Here is a 21,210-nt window from a genome sequence, read left to right on the forward strand (position 1 = left end):
TTTTAGGGAAAATTAATTTTGTACTCCTAAAGTTCTGGAATGAACGGCACCTATGAAAGTACCTTTCTGTATGGTCGATGGAGTTCATAACTTTTTTTTTTTTTTTGCTAAATGATGGAGTTCATAACTTAGCACCATCTTTTTGTGAGAAAAAAAATTCATGAGATAAGTTCACGTGCTATCGTGATGCGAGACTCATTTTATTTTGTATTATAGGGACATTGTATCTATCTCCTCTGAGGTAGGAAAAGCTTGTGGAGTTATTGAGTGGTTTTGTTTATTAGTTTATTAGTCTACCTATTTTAATGCCCAATTCACTTAAAAAGCACCAACTTTCGATCCGATCCTAATTCTGCCTAGAACTTTTTTAATCGAATAAAAAATCACTAACTTTCACTTTTTATAGACTAGCCGCCCCAAGTTAACTCTCCATCCAATGTTGCCGTTAAAGGTCAATGTGTCAATTCAATATGCACATCTTTCTCTTCCTACACGCGTCATTGATGACGTGGAATTTCAACTCAATCAGATATCTTTTAAAGAAAAACCTCATTCTTTCTATGTCCTTATGTTCTTTTTCTTCTTCTTCCTTTTTTGCGACCTCCATTATGTTCTTTTTTTCTATTTCGTTGCTCGACCTCCATTGATTCTTCCACCTGCTCTAATAGAGAAATTCATTCTCAACTTCACAAAGATGTTCTCTTCACGGCCAATCCATCTGAAGAAGCAAAGACCAAACGAGTACTTAGAACAGAACTCGCGCAACCACATCTCAAAATCTCGACCGCTGTCCGTGAAGATACAAACGCGATATAAACTCGGGACACATTTTATTAGGGAAATATGATCCAGCGAAATACTTGCAGACATCTCACAATCAACTGCAGAGAATCAAGGACATCAGTCTAATGTCTGACCTCGTCGAACACACTCCAATACTATACTGCTAAAGGCTTGCATGTCTTAGCTCAACCTCTAGGAAAGAGAAATACCATCATTCATTAACAACCACGACTTTGGTCCTCAACCTTACGACTGTACAGATCGCCCATGATATCGAGGACATAAAGCTGTTTCAAGAAAAAAGCTATAACTTTCGCCAACCACCTCTGTATCAGTAGAAGAAATACTGATATCATAAGCGGCGTCACGTGCAGCAGAGTTGCGTTTGCCCCACCATGCGATGACGTGATCAGCAAGGATAACGTGAAGCAAAAGTAAGTTAGAACCATTGCGGTCAGGGATAGCATAAGCGGCTTCTTGAAGGGGAGATCTTTGGTGAGGCAAATGATCATCTGGACCGACACCAAGAATCCGAATGAGTTGCCGCCCAGGAAAAGGATGTACACCAGGCCCGCGCCATAAGTTACAGTGTCCTTGTTCCCCGATTCACTGGAAGTATTGTTCAAGGATATCCCGGAAGTATTGTTCATGGAATCCGCGGAATTTTTGTCGGCCTTGTCACGTTCTATAATGCTTGGAGGCTGAAGCACATATTGGTAGGTCGCGCTGGCAATGAGCGCGGCGACGACCAGCAGGGCATTGCGTATGTCGCCCCATGACTCTCCATCTTTGTTCGAATTTGTGACTGGCTCCCCATCTGATTGTTGACTGTTAGCTCCCTCGATATCCTTTTCGTCCACCGAGACTGGTCTTGAAGCGGGCGAGTTTGATCTTCCTCTTCGGTGTATGGCTCCAGCTCGTGCGAGAATTTCTCTGATCTCTCTATCTCCTGCTCCCCTTTGAGACAGAGTTGAGACATCTAGAGGCGTTGACCCACTGTCGTTCAAGGCGTTCACCTCCACAACCTCGGACTCCACAGCATGCCCACAAAGCAGGAAGTTAACCACCTGCAATTCTTTTCCATTTTCCGGACATTAAGATAATACGGAAAAACTGTAGGCATAGACGAGACAACCTTTATTCCAGTGATGATCAAAACAGACCCGATTCAATAATCTCAGATATTGAGATACTACAGAAATTTTTTTTGCATAGAACGAGACATCCTATATTCGCGTGATGATCAAATAAATTCCTTTGCATAGAAGATTTTAGCATATTGTGGGGATACCAAATTAGCACCCCCACTGAAATAATGTGCAAAGAAAAGTGCGATTAAAAAAGGGAACGACCTGACTTGCCTCGAAATTTTTTAGAGCCGTAGCGAGATGCAAGACGGTATTGCCTTTGTTATCCTTCCAATTGATCACCTGCTCCTTCTTGTGCTGCTTCAGATGCTCCACCAACACAACGACAGCATCAAACCGGTTGTTCTTCACGGCAAGGTGAAGCGCGGTCTCCTCTCGGGCGGTTGTCTCTTCGACAGACTCAGGTGAAGTGGATAGCAGTACCTTCATGACATTGAGCTCCCCGTTTACGACAGCACAATGCAAAGGGATTCTTCTCTCCCATCCCTTCACAGAGCACAGGTGTCGACCCACTGTCAAGAGCTCCTGCGTGATCTCAACGTCGCCTCGAGCTGCTGCGATGTGCAATGGACTGAAACCATCCGCGTTCACTTTCTCCGCGAACTTCGGCATCAACTTCAGGAGCTCTCGGACGAAATCCGAATGGCCGGCCACACAAGCGACATGCAGCAGTGTGTGACCTGCTCCTTTGAGAGCCATCTCCTCGAGGATGATGAGCCCATTGCTTCCAATCAAGTCGTTCAGCTCATCGACATTGCCCTTTTGAGCTGCTTCTAACATCCTTCGCTCCATTTGATCGCAACTAAAAATGGTCTCTCTCTAACATCCTTCGCTCCATTTTCCGAGTATCTAGAAGCTCATTGGTGAATGTGGAAATAAGACTAGCAACGGGAAAGTTCCATGCACATAACCACTTATGATGACCCAAACTATTCAATAAAATACTGACAATATGAAAGCACAGATCCAACCAGTAGGACTACGTATTAAAGGAAAACCAGCATTGGATTCGTGCGACATTGGTTTGTGGCCAAAGGTCATTTTTTCTTGCCGTAAAAGGGCTTTTTAAATACACCTAGAAAGCAGGAAAATCTCGAAAACCCTCCTCAAGCGGGGGCATTTTTCTCAAAGCACCTCCAAGATCGGCATTTACCTCAAAGTAAGCTTATCTATAATTGGTGATTTCGTCTCAATTGAACAACCCTCCCCCCTTCCCCCCATTTCTCACCAGCGACATAGATCTTCGCCGGACGGCGGCCGCGGGCGTGTCACATGCCATTATTCATGCCATGGACAGGGGCATTTTCGTCTGAAAAGAAAACCCCTCCGGGCCTCCCACTCCGTTTCCTCAGCCGTTCGCGCCACTCCCCGTCACCGGCTACATAATAGAAAATTCGGTAGAAGAAATTTCTCATTTTTTCTAATTAGTAAAATGAGGGAATCTACGTTATAGGGACTTTAGTAGTTCATTGTTAATGAAGGGTAATTTTATTGTCCCCGAGTTCTGGAAAGAACGGCACCTATGGAAGCGAAGTCGATCAATGCCGTGGTCATTGTAGACTAAAACTATTACGTCATAGTTATGAACCTAGGATGCCGTCACTTGCCTCCATGCCCATTATCCTATGACTTGATTTATGAAGTTCCATCTTGTCGGAAGCACCAGATTGAGGAGTCACTGCATACAAATTATTGAACTGCTTTGGGACCCCATGTCATAATCATGAGGAAAAAATTATCAAAAACAGTCCTCAATTTATAACGTGCCAATTCAATTATTAACTTTTTAATTATGTCAATTAAATCTTAAACCTTCTTGTATTTTGTCAATTGAGTCCCTCTGATCAATTTTGGCTAAAAATCGCTAATGTACTAGCATCCACGTGACACTACTAGGGCAAATGTAGATATTTTTTAATAATATATTTAAATATTTTAATAATTTTTTTCTTAACTTTTTTTTTTCTGGACTTAGGGCCGATGAGGGCAATCATCCCTAATTCTTTGCTTTACATTATTTAGGGTAGCAATAGGGCGTGTTTGTATTCATGTCGATGTCTATATCGTTTGATTTAGATTGCATGTCATTTTTATATGGGGCCATCGTTTTTATGTTCCCGTTAGCCAAATTGGAATATTATCACGTCTTTAGGGTCTTGTGCCCCTTTTTATCATTATGTTGCCCCTGGACTTTTCCAGGCCCGTTCATATTTATCACGGGTTGACCAGGAGGGTCAACTTTTGATCCTTGTTTTTCTTATGGATTATATTTCTGTCTTTTTTTCTCATTGAGATTCTGGGCGAATATCTTGTTTTGTGTAATCCTATACGCATCCAATTTAACCAATTTAGATTTCATATGTACGCGTGTGTGTTTTGTGTAATCCTCATTTTTATTTTGTTAACGTCACGGACTACAATGAAAACCTCAACATCTCAGAAAGGTTTAGATCATCTGCAGACTGACTGCAGACCTTGTACAGCAAGCCTCTTTAGGCCGCTGATCACATGGAATCCATGGTTGCACTCACACAATTAATGATTTAGATGATATTAGTCGACATTATCTATAATAGAAACGTACGCAGGTTACGCTTTTGTTAAGATTGAAGCCTGGCGCGAACTATCAGGCCTGCTCACTCTAGGCTAGCCCAGACTGTAACAAAACATTTCGGCTCGAACCAAACTAGACCGGGGGGGGCGGCGCCATTCGTTTTGGTCCTAGCCAAGTCCGAAAATCTGTTGCAAAGCTTGCAAAATTTACTACTCCATAGCATTTGAAATTAAGCCTTAGCAATGTCTTTTTTCTTCAAGTAAGGGTCCGTTTGTTTTGCGAAAAATGAATAATTTGGATAATATTTTTCAAAAAATGATCATTCGTATCACTTGAAATAATTAATCAATAGAAAATATTTTCACTTTCGTCAACAATTTATCTCTAATTATTTTCGTAATTGATGAAAATATTTTTCGTTTATTTATTTTTGTAAGCGATTCAAGCACTCATCTTTTAAAAATCATTCATTTTTAGTGAAATAAATAGAGCCTAACTTCTTTCAATAGAAATAAAGTCAATGTCCTAGTCTTTAGTGCCTCGTGGTGATGACCCTAGGATGTCGTCAATTGCCTCTATGTAATTATAATATGAATTTTTCGAACTACCACCTTCTGTGGTCGTCACTAATATCACACTTCTTATTTAATGTTCATATTGAGCTATAATTATTCTACCTTGTCTGTGACCTAAAAACCATTGAGACGCTAACAATTAGAAAATTTCTCCACACAAGATATATTGCAATTAAGTACCACGAGCAGTTCAAAGATTTGCTCACGATCTGAGTCGAAATCGTAATTTAGGGAAAGACAACTGACCTCTTTATCGCTAGGTCAAACACCTTAGTGGTATTCGACCAATTGAAAAAACATCCTAGTGGTAGATCGTATAAGATAACTTTAAAACTCCTCACGCATAGAAATTGGATGAAGAAGAGATACCAAAGAGTTGAAAATAGGTAAACAAAGAAAGTGGAATATATATAGAACTCAAGAAAAAAACGACGTTAGGCTTTCACAATAATTTCAAACTCCGAATTCTTAAGTATTACCTAGGTAGAATTATTGCCCTTCATAAAAATTTTCTTCTCATCACATCAAATTGGTGATGGAACACCATATATATCTTTTCGTCCCTTCGTTTCATTGATCATATAAAATTGCCAATCCTAATCTTATCACATTCCAGTAATAGATAATTCAATAGAAGAAATTTCTCATTTTTTTAATTAGTAGGATGAAAAGATATATTTTATAGGGACTTTAGTAGTTCATTTCTAGGGAAAATTAATTTTGCACTCCTAAAGTTCTGGAATGAATGGCACCTATGAACGTACCTTTCTCTATGGTTTTGATAGAGTTCATAACTAAGCACCATCTTTTCGTGAGAAAAAAAATTCATGAGATAATTTCACAGAAACAATAGTTAACCCTACCCTCAACCTCACGAATGCGGTGCGCCTTCTTCTTCAATCGGCGAGAGTGATTCCTTTCCTCCTCTCGCTTGCACGGCGCAGTCACACTCTCGACCGTCCGATCGACCTACTTCCGCCTCGGGCCGTCGATGGTCCCCCCCCTCTCTCTGGAGCTTCGTTCGTTTCCCTCCCTCTCTTGCCAGTCACCAATCAAAGGCAACAGATAAAACAGGAGGCGCCCGACAAGCTTCAACCTCTCTCTCTCTACAGATCTCTCTTTTCTCGCTCTAAAATCGTCTTGCGGTTTCGGTCACGACGGGGCATTATCCAGCCGGCGATTTTGGCGGTACGTGCGGTTTCGATTTTCTGCTTTAACGATGCTGCTCTGCTCCGGGATTCGATTCCTGGTTTCGTGTACGACGTTCTTGTTCTCTCTTTCATGGGATTGTTTTCGTTTTCCTCCATCCAGTCCGAGGGCTTCCGCAGGCTTGCCGACGGCAAGACCGTCGAGTTCCAGATTGAGTCTGATGGCAACCTCACCAAGGCCGTCGACGTGACCGGCCCCGGCAGCGCCGCGGTGCAGGAGAGCGACCGCAGGGCAAGGGAGCAGGGACGGGCTACGGTGGCTATCCTATGTCCCCCCTGTGAAGTAATATTTTAATTTGAAGTTAGAATTGCTTTGACAGAGAAAATCAAATTTAGGACCGGGCGGTATTTTGTATATTTTGTGAGGTAGAAACACGAGGCGATTACCCGTTTAAGCATTTTTTTTAGATAGAACTAGGATAATTTACTTCGCATCCACCGAAATTTGAAACCCGAAACCGATCCGAACCGACCCGGCCCGACTCGATCGTGCGACTATATCTTTGTTCGGGTCTTGTCTCGGGTCGGGCCAAGCACATGTATTCAATATTTTGGATCGGGTTGGATATCATAAAAAGCCAACTCGACCCATAAGTGGAATTTCAGCTCAATTAGATATTTTAAAAAGAAAAACCTTATTCTTTCTATTCTATCTCCTTGTGTTCTTTTTCTTCTTCTTCCTTAATTGCAACCTCCCTTATGTTCTTTCATCTATTTCCTTGCTCGACCTCCATTGATTCTTCCACCTGCTCTAACAGAGAAATTCATTCTCAACCTCACAAAGATGTTCTCTTCACGGCCAATCCATCTGAAGCAGCAAAGACCATATGAGCACTTAGAACAGAACCCACGCAACCCCATCTCAAAATCTCGACCGCTATCTGCGAAGTTACAAACGTGATAAAAACTCGGGACAAATTTTATTAGGGAAATATGATACGGTGCGTATTACTTGCAGACATCACACACTCAACTGCAGAGAATCAAGGACATCAATCTAATATCTGACCTCATCGAACAAACTCCAATACTATACTGCTAAAGGCTTGCATGTCTTAGCTCAGCCAGTCAACCACAAGGAAAGAGAAATACCATCATTAACAACCACGATTTTGTTCCTTACTCCTTTTTAGACTGTACATACCACCTAGGAGGTTAAATCGAAAAAGCAGTCCCAACAGAGGATCTATCGCTACCGCCAACCACTTCTGTATCAGTAGAAGAAAAACTGATATCACGAGCGGCGTCAGGAGCAGCAAACTAAAGTGTTCCAGGCCACCATTTAACTGGACCAGCAGGGATAGCGTGAAGGAAAAGTAAGTTAGAACCATTGCGATCAGGGATAGCATAAGCGGCAGCTTGACGGGGAGATCTTTGGTGAGGCAAATGAGCATCTGGACCGACACCAAGAACCCTAATGTGTTGCCGCCCACGAAGAGGCTGTACACCAGGACCCAATTAGCTGGACTCCCATATGACACGGGAGTAGTTCCTTCGGCATTGTCAACTTTCATGATGCTTGGAGGCTGAAGCACGGATTGATAGGTAGTGCTTGCGATGAGCGCGGCGACAACCAGCAGGGCGTTGCGTATGTCGCCCAAGGACTCTCTATCTTTGTTCAAATCTTTCAATTGCAAATGTGATGATGATGGAGGAGCATTTGTGACTGGTTCCCTATCTGATTGTTGACTGTTAGCTCCCTCGATGTCATCGTCGTCCGCGGCCGAGACTGGTCTGGAAGCGGGCGAGTTTGATCTTCCTCTTCCGTGCTTGGCTCCAGCTCGTGCGAGAATATCTCTGATCTCTCTATCTCCTGCTCCCCTTTGCGAGAGAGCTGAGACATCTAGAGGCGTCGAGCCACTCTCGTTCGAGGCGTTCACTTCCACGACCTCGTACTCCAGAGCAAGCCCACGAAGCATGCAGTCAACCACCTGCAACTCTTTTCCCATCTTTGTTATTCTCATTGATTTTTAGAAGCTAAGCGACCTTAGTTTTACGGAAAATACGACGTTTGTGAAAAATATTTTTCAGAAAGTTATTTTTCAGAAAAATAATAATATTTTTCGATGTTCAGCGGAGACCTGAAAATGAATTGGATAATATTTTTCATTGTTCGATATGGAAAATCTGATTTAATTTTGCTCCCTACACTCCTTTTAATAATTTTTTTTATTTTTTTAAAATTGAATTTTTAATTATTTTTTATTTTTGAATTTTTTATATTTGTTTTCTTTTCTTTTTTATTCTTTTATTTCTTCCTCTGCCTATCACCGACCACGGCGACGACCGGCCACCGGCCATAGGCTAGCCTCACCAGCCTCACTCGAGGTCGGCGAGGCAACGCTCGAGCTTGCTAGCCTGGCATGAGGCCGAGCTCGAGCCTCGCTATCCTGGCCTCGAGCTCGGCCTCATCGACCTCGAGCAAGGTCGAGCCTCACCAGATCTAGCGAGGCGACGCTCAAGCTCGTCAGCCTCGAGCTCAGCCTCGCCTTGCCTCGCCAGATCCGACGAGGCCTCGCTCGAGGCCGACGAGCAAGGCTGAGCCTCGCTCGTGGCTGGTCGCCGGCAGAGGAAAAAAGAAGAAGAAAAGATTAAAATTTGAATTTATTTAAAAAAAATATAAAAGAAAAATAAAAGTAAAAGTAAAATGTGTTTTGTGAAAAAAAGCAAGGAGAAAGAAAACATGAAAGAGGAAAACATTTTTCTCACTTTTGAAGGTGTTTTTGTCATCGGCGAAAAATGTTTTCCATGACTAATTTATTATCCGTGAAACGAACGCCGAAAAATCCGAAAAACCTTTTTTTGGAATTTGTTTTCCGTAAGACGAATGGAGTTTAAAATACTATTAATTTTTATTTATTTTTTTTGCATAGACGAGACCATCCTGTATTCCCGTGATGATCAAATAAATTCCTTTGCTTGGAAGAATTTTGCGTACTCTAGGGACAAAGAAAAGTGCCACAAAATAAGGCAACGGCGGGACTTGCCTCGAAATTTTTCCCGGCGGCAGCGAGATGCAAGGCCGTGTTGCCTTTGTGTTCCTTCCAATTGATCACCTGCTCCTTCTTGTTCTGCTTCAGATGCTCCACCAACACAACGACCGCGTCAAACCGGTTGTTCTTCACGGCGAGGTGAAGCGCGGTCTCCTCTCGGGCGGTTGTCTCTTCGATGGATTCGGGCGAAGCGGAGAGCAGTAACTTCATGACATGGAGCTCCCCGTTCACGACGGCATAATGCAGAGGGATTCTTCTCTCCCGTCCCTTCACAGAGCACAGGTGTCGACCCACTGTCAAGAGCTCCCTCGCGATCTCAACATCACCTCGAGCTGCCGCGATATGCAACGGACTGAAGCCATCCGCGTTCACTTTTTCGGCGAACCTCGGCATCAACTTCAGGAGCTCTCGGACGAAATCCAAATGGCCGGCCAGACAAGCGACGTGCAGCGGCGTGTGACCGGCTCCTTCGAGAGCTATCCCCTCGAGGATGAGCCTATTGCTTCTGATCAAGTCATTCAGCTCTTCGATATTGCCCTTTTGAGCTGCTTCTAGCAACCTTCGCTCCATTTGATCGGATCTAGTAATGGTCTTTCTCTTCTTGGGACACCTTTGGACTTGAAATTATGTTAAATTATCGATCCATTTTATAGAGTTTCCACACGACTTCTTCCCTCTTGCACCGCCGCCACCACCACCACCACCAACCCACACCAACTTCTTACTTCTTCCCACTCATCACAACTTCTTCCTTCTTCCCACCCACCCACCCACCACGACTTCTTCCCTCATTGAGCTACCATTACACCATCAAATCCGACTCCAAGACAAACAATAAAAAAACCAGAGTCCATGACCGAGGCACTCGGCAAAAACAGAGAGAGGTGTACCTGGCTGCAGTGGCAACCGGCGCGAAGAGAGCCTCGCGATGGACCGGTGGTCAACGGAAAGAAAAAAGAAGAGAATTTGAGAATACAGAGAAAATAAAGACCTAGCGTGTTTTAGCTCTTTTTCTTCCACCTTTACTTTTCTCTTTTTTTATTTTTTTTATAAATTTACATTTTGACCCTTAATATTTTGAAAATTTATAAAATTGACCCTGGGAGATTCCGGACTCATGTGTTGGAGGCGTGTCCAGCACGTTAGCCGTGTGTCGGAAATCCGACACCTGTGTGACCGCATGTCGATGTCTATGCTACATAGCTTGTGACAACTCAACTATTCAATAAAATTCTTTTGGGCCAACATGTCGGTGCTACATAGCTTGTGATAACCTAACTATTCAATAAAATTCTTTTGATCTTGGCCCATTGTTGTTCCATTTGCCGAGGATCCCCACATATCTTTACATGTCAAAATAAAAATACTGACAATATGAAGCACAGAGTAGGACTACGTATTAAAGGAAAACTAGCATTGGATTCATGCAACATTTGTTTGCGGCCAAAGGTTTGTTTTCTGGTCATAAAATGGCTTTTTAAATACATCAGAAATTAAAAAGCGAGAAAATCTCGAAAACCCTCCTTAAGAGGGGCATTTTTCTCAAAGCACCTCCAAGATCGGTGTTTGCCTCGAAGTAAGCTTTGTAATTGGTGATTTCGTCTCAATTGAACCCTCCCAATCTCACCGGTGACACAGGTCTTCGCCGGATAACGATCGCGTGCGTGCCACGTGCCATTATTCGCGCCATGGACAGGGGCATTTGTTGTTCAAAAAGAAAACACCTCCGGGCCTCCTGCTCCGCTTCCTTAGCCATCCGCGCCACTCCCTGTCACCGGCTACACGATAGAAAATTCGGTAGAAGAAATTTCCCATTCTTTTTCTTAGCATAATGAGGAAAAATACATTATAGATACTTTAGTAGTTATTTTATCGTATGTTAGTGAAAGTACTTTTTTATATCGTTTTGTTTTGTCTTGAGAGGGCAGAGTATCTCTCCCTTCTGTCGATGGAAGTCAATGTCATGGTCTTTGTAGACTATAACTATTACATCGTAGTCGTAACTACTCCACGTTTGAAGAAGTCATATGATAATGACATGGAAGCAATTGACGTCATCCTAGGGTCATGACTATAATGTAATAGCCATACGACTTCTTCAATGATTGAAGAGTCACTGTATACCTGGTACAGCAAGCCCATTTAGGCCGTCTGATCGTATAAAATCCACGGTAGCATCCACACAATTAATGATTTAAATGATATTCGTCTACGTTATTTGTAGTAGAGATGTTACGCTTTTGTTAAAATTGAAGGGGAAAATTATCAAAAAAGTCCTAAACCTTTTGCAGTTGTGCTAATTCAGTCCTAAACCTTTTTTTTTAGCTAATTCAGTTCTAAACATTTTGCAATCCAGCCAATTCAGTCCTTTTGGCCGGCCGGTGCTGACGTGGCGCCGGCCGGCCGGCGCCGGTTGACGTGGCACCGGCTGGCTGGCGCCGGCTGACATGGCGCCGATCGGCATCCACGTGGCAATATTTTAATATATATTTTAATTTTTTTTCCCCCCTGATCGGACCGGCTAGGGGAGGGCTCGCCGGCGAGGGGGCTAGGCGAGCTCGCCCAGCGGCAGCGAGGGGAGCTCGCCAAGCCATGGCGAGCTCCGCCCTCACCATGGCTGAGCGAGCTCCGCCCTCGCCCAGCCACCTCGCCGGCAAAAAAAAATTAAAAAATATATTAAAAAAGGGTCCAGAAGTAGCAACAATAGATTACAATCTACAACCTACTCGTAATAACAAAATATGTGCGAGCCACCTTAAACTTCGATACGAGATTGAATAATTCATATAAACATTGTCAGACGGTCATCTATTCAAAGGTCTGGCTACAATGGATTGAGGGAATGAGCCTAATTAGAATTTTTCTTTCCCCAGATCGATCCCTTAATGCATAGACATGTCGCAAGAAAATTGACCTATGCATTGCATGTATTTGCAGGCTATTCGAAAATACAAAACAGGGAGAGTACTAGGGATATGCTTACCTTAGCTATAGAAAGAGTTTTAGCAGAAAGATCACAGTTCAAAAGCATTACACCTTTCAAGCTACAAAAACCACACATGAAGCATCAGAACCAAGAAAATGAATCAGGAAATCTTCCAGGTTCAAGCCTAAAGAGTTGAGAGTATTCTGGAACTTGCCTCTGAACTGCCAATGCTATGGATGTACCATTTGGACAAGTGCAAAGATCAGTGACAGCATGACAGGGCTCTTCTTCTATTCTATCAGTAGCTGAAAGTTCTGCCTTCAGGAAGAAAGTAAATCCTTCTGTCAAACTGGGTGAAGAACCAAACAGAACAAAATTATAATGAAAGAAACAGCAGCTAGTTTGAACCACACCTAAGCATTCTTAGTCTTTTTGCTCTATTGTGAAAGTGCAAGCACATTTACTGATATAACTGAGACATAAGTTAACCTGAATACAGTTCTGTGGAAGTAGGTACTACATAGAATCTTTGAAGCATTATAAGTCTGACAAAAATCTTAGACGCATTCAAGTCAGTGATACCATCTTAACATTCAAAGAAGTGAGGAACCAATACCTTAGCTCCAATTTCACAAGTATCCAAGAGAGAACCCAATGTCACATCCCAAAGGCGAACCTACAAAGGAAAGATGCACTGAGTACTTATGCAAAACTAGACTCCATGTAAACCGGGGAAACTTCTCAGCTGCGTTCACTCACAGTGGAATCACCACTTCCTGAAACAAGAATCCCATGTGGATAATCTGGGGAACAAATGAAGTCAATAAAATCTTCTAAACAGCATACATGATTCGATGTTTAGTCCTGTCAAGGGCACATAAAAAGCCAAAGTCTTTTCAAAATTTCTATTAAAAACACCTGGCCTCGAACTTCAACGCATAGACACTTACTCAGAATGACCCAAGCAAAAAGTTTGTATCTCGTGAGCCCCATCCAATGGATTCTTGGGAACCACAGTAACCTGTTGCAATTACAAAATGATACAAGATTGGTATAAGAACAACCTAGAAGTTTAACTGATAGATAAGTAAATAGCCTTACACGAATTTTATAATCCCGATCAGCACTGACGATGAACCATCCATCTGGAGAAAATTCCTGCAACAGATCCTTCACTTAATAACACAACGACGAAGCATTTAAAAGCATACAGGTCATCATGACATCAAGTATGGATAGTCACGCCAAAAATTAGCAAATATTTAAGCATTACCAAAATCAATAAAAGAATTTAACATTTGAGTTCTCTTTCAAAAAATTAACAACAGTTTAAACTTTAGCTGGGTATGTTGGACACAGAGAAGGGGATAAAAGGGACACCTTGAAAAAAAAACCAACTTACCAAGCTAGTGATGATGCTGCAATAGTGAGCCAGCATTGGTGCTGCTTTTTTATCAGGCAAAGCCTGATTTTCAGCATCCTCCTTTAAACTCACAACGCAAACAACTCAAATTTATCAGCAAAACACACAAATAGGCCATCATTGCTTACTGCAACAGCACTTACTCTCTTCTCACAACACCTACAAAATTAGCAACCATGATGGAGCCATCAGTTTGACAAGAGTAAGAAATTCAGTAGAAGTTAGAAATGAAACTAATGGCAGAGTGCCAAAGGGGAAAAAAACAAAAAGAACAGTTTAACAAGCAGGCAGAAGGAATTTACCACTTCAGTCTCAAATTGAGTTCAAATGAAAATTAACAAATAGATATGTCTCACGAAAGAGTGCAAATGAGAGATTGGTCACACATCAAATGAACCTCCCATGTCATTTGCAAATTAAACTCATTCTATGAGCAGGAAATCATCAGTACTTTACATGAAAAAAATAAAGCAGAAAAAGATCGGCAATGACATGAGGGAAACATAACAGTTGAAATTCCTTTCCCATTTTTGTATAATTTCTCACGGATTGTCAATGAGTTAATACAAGACTCCTTCATGAGCAGACAACAACCAATAGACTCAATTTGTTTACATCTTTAAAGTGGATGTCAACATGCATTTTGCCTATCAAATCCTAACAATCACTCAGATTCTGCAAAACCACTTTTTTTTATCAAGGAAACTACTCTGGTTACCAGATTGATACAAGATTTGGATGATTTTCTCCCCATTCCTTCCAGATGGGTAAAGAAGCTATGAAACCAACCGGCAAAAAATCAACCTTTGACAGATATTCGCCTAAATGGGCATCAAAAACACATTCTTACTACATTAGAACAAAGAGCAAATTGAAGTCGTCGCATACGTAAGGCTTCACCTCGCTCCTGCTTGTCAAAACTCCACACCCCTTAAGCAGCAATCATGAACTCTTAACCAGAATTTTCACATATTTTCACGAGCAGCGGCACAGAGCACATGAATTTAAGAAGCAAATTGAAGAACACACGCATGTCCACACACGTACCGTGTTGGTCTTCGGCCTCAGATGCACGACGTCCCTCAAGAACTCGAGCGTGAGCTTAGTCTTCGGCAGCGGGTACTTGGCCGGGTCGACGGGGACGACGTGGACGACCTCCTCGACCCGGAGCTCAATCTTCTGCTTCGTCCCCTCGGGGGGACCTTGAGCACGCCCTCGAGGGCCACGCACGTGCCGGTCGGCACGAGCAGGCCGAGATCGGCCACGGCCGAGTCGACGATAGCCTGGAGGTTCATCGGGCACGAGCCGTCGTTCACCTCCAGGAAGGCGAAGGAGCCGCTCCCCTGCTTCCGGCCAGTCTTGACCGAGCGAACGCCGCACCTGGTGAGAGCGAGAAATGGAGCGAGAGGAAGCCGAACCGGTCGCGACCGAATCGTGGGGAGATGGAGTCTCCGACCACGTGAGCAGATCTGAAGTCGAAGTGTGAGGCTTCCTCACCGGCGTGCTCCTCTCCATTTTCTCCCTTTTCCCCAGAAAAAAAAAAGGAAGAACTCACGCGGAACACCTCCGCCAATTCGAGCCTCGCCCCGCTCTCGCTCCCCGCGAACGCGGCCCCGAAGAACGGGCTCCGCGCGGCGAGGACGCACCGGTGGACGGGGACCTCGCTGCCGTCGCCGGCGACGATCGCGGAGTCGGAGAAGGACGAGCCGGCGCCGGCGCGCGGGCGCTCGAAGATCGATTCAAGGCTATCGGAGAGCCTCCTCAGGGCCTCCGTTTCCAGCGGCGTCGCGTATGAGGAGGGAGCCTCCGTGCCGGTCGGCGTGGAGCACACGCCGCTGCTGTAGCTGGTTTCGTTCGAACCAGAGAGCCCCGAGTCCACCATGCCGCCACCCCCCGGCAAATGCTGCACGGAAGCCAAAGCGCTTCGAACGCGAGGACGATGCGGCGTTTCAAGAAGAACCCAAGTGGGAGTCGAGAGCCCCTTACACAAGGAAAGAGAGAGAGAGAGAGAGTTGTTGGACTGTAGAGAGAGAAGGAGAGAGCTAAGACGCCATTGTTTCCGGGGAGGGAGAGAGAGAAGGAGAGTCCACAGGGTGGTGGAGGAATCAGCAGAGAGAGAGAGAGAGAAAGTGGGGGTGAGGGCGGGCAACGCAAAATTAGCGACGAACAAAATAATCCGTCGCTAATTAGCGACAAATCACGTTCGGCGTAAATTTTTTTATTTTCAAAAATTTTTATGTGAAAGATCGTTGTTAAATTCGTTGCTAGTTAGCGATAAAAAAAATTCATCGCTGAATTACGTTTGGCGCAAAATTTTTTTATTTTTCTAAATTGTTTATATAAAATGTCGTCGCTAAATCCATCGCGGGATTTAGCGACGAATCACGTTCGTCGCAAATTTTTTTATTTTCAAAATTTTTTATGTGAAAGGTCGTCGCTAAATTCGTCGCTAGAATTACGTTCGTCGCAATTTTTTTTATTTTTCTAAATTGTTTATGTAAAATGTCATCGCTAAATCAGAGATGGAAAAAAATTCATCGTTAATTAGCGTAGCGACGAATTACGTTCGTCGCAATTTTTTTTTTATTTTTCGAAATTGTTTATGTAAAATGTCGTCTCTAAATCCATCGCTAATTAGCGACGAATTACGTTCGTCGCAAATTTTTTTATTTTTTGAAATTGTTTATGTAAAATGTTGTCTCTAAATCCGTCACTAATTGGCGACGAATTACATTTGTCGCAAAAAAATTTTATTTTTCGAAATTTTTTATGTAAAATGTCGTCTCTAAATCTGTTGCTAATTAGCGACGGAAAAAATCCGTCGCTAATTAGTGACGAATTATTTTCGTCGCAAAATTTTTTTATTTTCCTAAATTGTTTATGTAAAATGTTGTCGCTAATTAGCGACGAATTACGTTCATCGCAATTTTTTTTTAATTTTCTAAATTGTTTTTGTAAAATGTCGTCACTAATTAGCGACGAATTACGTTCGTCACAAAATTTTTTTATTTTCTAAATTGTTTATGTAAAATGTCGTCGCTAATTAGCGACGCAATTTTTTTTTATTTTCTAAATTGTTTATGTAAAATGTCGTTGCAAATTTTTTTTATTTTATATATTGTTTATTTGAAATTTCGTCTCTAATTCCGTCGTAAATTAGCGACGAATAATTTTTCGTCGCAAATTTTCCATGGCTAAATCCTTATTTTTTTGTAGTGTCTTATAATAGTAACTTAATACTTGCACTGATGATGAAGAGATTGCCTAATGCGACACAATGATTTTTCCTCTTTCTAATTCTAAAGGGGTTTTCACGTAAAAATTCACGTGTCTTTTTTCTTTGTTTCTTCACTATGATGTTTCTAATTCTAAGCATTTGATCCATTTAACTCGTTCATGACCCATTTATCGCAAGACAAATTTCTCGACCCATACCCGACCTGACTTATTTAACTAAATCTAGGAAAGCTTATTTCTAATAATTATTTTAAAAAATTGCATTGCTAAAACATTTTAATGCAATACAAATATAGTGAACAATTTTTATATATTTTTTTAAAAAAATTGAAGCTATGTTTGTTTCGTGAAAAATATGACATTTTTAGAAAATATTGTCGAAAAATGATAATGTTTTTTTGTAAATATTTTTTACTTTTAAAAAATAATATTTTAATTATTTTCTTTTCCTTTTTCCTTTTCTATTTTCTTTTCCTTTCTCCTTTTCTTTTTTTGTTTTTTCTTCTTCTCCACTGGTGGCCGGCCGTCACCGTGGCCAGCCACCGGTGAAGGAAGAAGAAAGAAAACGAAAAAGAAAAAGAAGAAGAAAAGGAAAAATAATATAATTTTTTTAAAAAAAAATTAAAATTAAAAAATCAGTAAAAAGAAGAAGACAATAACATGTTTATTATTCACTTAAGCTTGTTGGGTAACTCATTTGTGACCCATTTAATACCTATTAAGTTAATAGGCCTACCCATTAATGACCCATTTAAGTCTACTCTTGAACTAAAGCCAACCTATTAATAACCCACAGTCATTATATATGGGTTAATAAATGGGTTCTTGACCCATTTACCTCCTCTACACAATATAACTATATCAAACGAACCCTCTCATCATCTCTATTTTCAAGGATAGGAAGCTAGAAGGTAAAAATCCTCAATTCGGAATGGCTTAAGTTCAGCAGCTGACTCATCTCTCAATCATCTACAACAGGGAGCGAAAAAAAATTGGACTCTTCACCTCCAAAAAGTCCTCATCAAATTAACAAAAAGAAAAAGAAAAAGAAAAAAGCCAGAACAGAAGCTAAAATGTGTTGAACGTGGTTGAATTTCTTAAATATACTTGGCTAGCACAAACCCTCCAATTACAGTAAAGCATGCATGTCGTACCGCGACCAAACATTTTCCAGAACCTTGCTATTGTCCCGGCAATCACTTCTCATATAGCGACCCCATGACAAGGAAAGTACAAACTTGAACTATAACAGGTCCTCCATTATTCACTTAAAATAAACATCCTAGAAAACATCATCACAATTCACCTTCTTTTTTGTTCTAGGAGTAATTTTAATACGTCCCCCCCAAAGGAAAGTATAAAACTTGAACTATAACAAGTCCTCCAGTCCTCACTTCGAACCCCCCTCCCCCCACCAACCATGGCCAACTCTCCAGAGAACAGAAAGGAATTCTCCATGAGGGAATATATGAAGGGGCTGTTTAAGCACGACTCGCCAAAGCTTCCTCGTCATCATTGCCACCCTCATCGCAACCGTCACCTTCCAGGCTGGGGTCAGCCCCCACATCGGCCTCTGGCAAGAAAGCTCCGTTGGCCGCGTCCCCAGCCAGGCCATCTACGCCTTCCAGATGACACCATTATATGCGTTCCTGGTTTGCAACACGCTCACGCTCTCATTCTCCATCAACCTTATCATCCGTCTCACCTGGGGCATGCCGTTCTTTCTTGAGGTCTTGCTGGCCACCGTGTTGATGGCCATCACATATGGCTTAGCTGTCTTCGCTGTCGCTCCCTGGTTGCCCCGGTGGCTTATCATCATCAGCTTCGTGCCGTTCTTGCTAAGGTCTTTGATCAACATTGGCCAATATTGCATATTTAAATATTGTCGATGTGGGTTGTAAACATTTTATTTGGGATAATTGTTCAAAAAGTTTTAGACCTATTGTACAGCAGCCAATGCAGTCCTAAACCTTTCACTTGTGTCATTTAGTCTAAACCTTTTGATGATTTGTCAATTTACTCCTAAACATTTTGATAATTTTTCAATTTAGTCATAAACCTATTATTTGGACATTTGGCCGGAAGAACTACGTTGACAATTTGTCAAAATGTTTAGGACTAAATTGGCAAATTACGGAAACGTTTAGGACTAAATTGACACAATTAAAATGTTTATAATTGAATTGGCCTCAGTAGAATATGATTATGACTTTTTGGACAAATTTTCCCCTTATTTATTTGAGAATGGTTGAAATGGAGAGACAATTTGATAAATGTGTGCCAACAAACTTTCCACGTGAGCGATCTCCTGCTTGAGCTTGTATGAATTTAGAAGCTTATGCATTGTTCACTCAAATTCTACTTCTTGTTCTTCTGCGTTTTTGAATTGACTAAAATAATTAAGAATATCATTCAGATTTTGTACTCTAATTAGATGTTTCCTTATATATTTTATTATATTTTATTATATTGACAATATAATTTTTTAGCAGCTTCATAGGACACAACGGAAAGCACGTGCATGGTGAAAGTATTCTACATAATTAGATTTGTCACAAGCCTTGTTAATTTTAGTTTCTGGCCAATGTGGGTTAGCTCAACTAGGGGAAAGTGGTTTCCGGTCCGGTCCGATCCAACTCAAGAATCGGGAACCGGACCGGGAGGACCGGTTTTAGCCGGGGGCTCTTGAGACCCTGGGTGGTCCGATTCCAATGAGACAAATATTAAATATTATTTGTGAACCGGGAACTGATTGTTCCGCTCTTTCCTTTATAATTCTGATTTGATCCCATAAGGCCATGGAAAAAATTAGAAAAATATTTATAATATATGAAAAAATTGAACAATCGGTTCCAATGGGATCAATATTAAATATTTTTCATATGAAAAAATTAGAAAAATATATATATTTATCGGTCCGGTCCGGTTTGGTTCTCACCCTAGAACTGGGAACCGAACCGCCCGGAAACCGGTTCCACTTTTAGGAACCGGGAACCGGACCAATATCCTCGAGAACCGGACCAAACCGGTTGATCCAGTCCAGTCCCGATTTGGGCGGTCCATCCTGCTCACCGCTAGGCTCAACTGGTAAGATAACTCTCCACACATTATGCCCGGGTTCGAATTCATTTTTTTGGAATGACCAATTACCACGTCGACAGTCCCCTTTGGTAGGCGATCTGTAAATCCATTATAAGACATTTTAGGCGTGTGATATGCCCTAGCCTAGGCATGGGATAACCGCCCCTCCTCCTAAATTTTTTCATATAAAAAAAATTAGCTTCTGATTAAGAAGAAACCAACTGAATATAAATGATTATTAGGAGAAAGTCTCTTAAAGAACATTGGTTTGTTGAGTTAAGGATTTTAAAACTCAAGTAGAAGCATCAGTTTTACATGATGTATATATGTGATTCTGCCGTGGATGTTGTCAAGAGATTATTGCAATTGTGGTCTTAAGATGGCGGTGAGAAAAGTAATTTTCGATCATATGATTTACATGATGCATATATGTAGTATATGGATGACTTTATGTCTAGTCTAGAGATGATGGCAAGCAAATATAACGTATTCTAAAGGATTGGAACCTCAAAATTTATGGGGTAAACTTACATCTCAAATTATGGCAAACTTATCCCTTGAGAGTTTGTCTAACAGTTCTTCTTGCCCCCATCCCATCACACAAGCCCGGTGACCCTTGGGCCGCCGTTACCAGACCAAGTCTCTCTCTCTCTCTCTCTCTCTCTCTCTCTCTCTCTCTCTCTCTCTCTCTCTCTCTCTCTCTCTCTCTCTCTCTCTCTCTCTCTCTCTCTCTCTCTCTCTCTAAATGGCCAAATTGGGTCGTGAAGGAGGCCGTACACCTGAGATTTGGGTTTCCTCGACTGGGCAGCCCTGGCTTGGGCCACCGTTTCACAATGTCGGCTGCGACTATAGAGGTGGTGCTTTTGAGCGTTGAGTATGCAAGCCCTAAGCATGGTTCACCGAAGGACTAGGGAAAGAGAGAGAATTCGATGAGCAACAGGGCACGTTTGTGTAGTGCTACTACGACGAGGCAGAGAGAGGCGGTGTGATGTCGGTTGTGATGGCGAGATGGATGGTGCAATGGTCACTAGAGGAGAGTCGAGGAATGTATTTTATGCTTTTTTGGATCTGTGGGATGATTTGCTTAAAGTCAAGGGTGTTTTGGTCCGACGGGGTAAATATATCGGGTAAAGTTAATCATTAAATTTAGAGGATTTCCATCCTATTCTTAAAAGTCATTTAATATACTAACTATTTCGTGGACAAAGTATGTTCTCATCCGTGAACAAATTCATTTTAAGTTTTATGATTGATCTTGAATAACATATTGATATAGATTATG

At 41.8% G+C, this 21,210-nt stretch overlaps 3 protein-coding genes and 1 long non-coding RNA gene across 6 annotated transcripts; 1 reads left to right on the forward strand and 3 right to left on the reverse strand.

The window, feature by feature from the left end:
- Nucleotides 1-807: 807 nt before the first annotated feature.
- On the reverse strand, nt 808-2,744 carry LOC115662936 (ankyrin repeat-containing protein BDA1-like). The gene is made up of 2 exons (XM_056317659.1): nt 2,145-2,744; nt 808-1,850 (listed from the first exon to the last, which is right to left on the reverse strand). The coding sequence occupies exons 1-2, from the start codon at nt 2,721-2,723 to the stop codon at nt 1,002-1,004; spliced, it is 1,428 nt and encodes a 475-aa protein (XP_056173634.1). The 5' UTR covers nt 2,724-2,744; the 3' UTR covers nt 808-1,001.
- A 3,216-nt stretch (nt 2,745-5,960) lies between these two features.
- Nucleotides 5,961-6,674, forward strand: LOC130139863 (uncharacterized). Its single transcript, XR_008817912.1, has 2 exons — nt 5,961-6,248; nt 6,372-6,674. It is a non-coding gene; the product is annotated as an uncharacterized LOC130139863 (long non-coding RNA).
- A 492-nt stretch (nt 6,675-7,166) lies between these two features.
- LOC115666745 (ankyrin repeat-containing protein BDA1-like) lies at nt 7,167-9,941 on the reverse strand. Its single transcript, XM_056317660.1, has 2 exons — nt 9,256-9,941; nt 7,167-8,199 (listed from the first exon to the last, which is right to left on the reverse strand). Exons 1-2 carry the CDS (start codon nt 9,829-9,831, stop codon nt 7,366-7,368), a joined length of 1,410 nt encoding a protein of 469 aa, XP_056173635.1. The 5' UTR covers nt 9,832-9,941; the 3' UTR covers nt 7,167-7,365.
- A 1,972-nt stretch (nt 9,942-11,913) lies between these two features.
- On the reverse strand, nt 11,914-15,680 carry LOC115666744 (uncharacterized). Of its 3 annotated transcripts, none has more exons than XR_008817979.1 (7): nt 14,658-15,680; nt 13,590-13,769; nt 13,289-13,345; nt 13,138-13,208; nt 12,947-13,051; nt 12,804-12,863; nt 11,914-12,505 (listed from the first exon to the last, which is right to left on the reverse strand). XR_008817979.1 is itself a non-coding variant. In XM_056318021.1 (7 exons), exons 2-7 carry the CDS (start codon nt 13,664-13,666, stop codon nt 12,329-12,331), a joined length of 459 nt encoding a protein of 152 aa, XP_056173996.1. In that variant the 5' UTR covers nt 13,667-13,769; nt 14,658-15,680; the 3' UTR covers nt 11,914-12,328. The 3 variants fall into 3 exon arrangements, 2 of the variants coding, with proteins under 2 accessions (XP_056173996.1, XP_056173995.1); XM_056318021.1 differs by having other exon boundaries at nt 12,947-12,963; XM_056318020.1 differs by having other exon boundaries at nt 12,947-12,990.
- Nucleotides 15,681-21,210: the final 5,530 nt, after the last annotated feature.

This window comes from Syzygium oleosum, unplaced genomic scaffold (assembly GCF_021117445.2).
Source record: "Syzygium oleosum isolate NSW1041296 unplaced genomic scaffold, Sole_v2.1 Sole_v2.14, whole genome shotgun sequence".
Lineage (NCBI taxonomy): Eukaryota > Viridiplantae > Streptophyta > Magnoliopsida > Myrtales > Myrtaceae > Syzygium > Syzygium oleosum.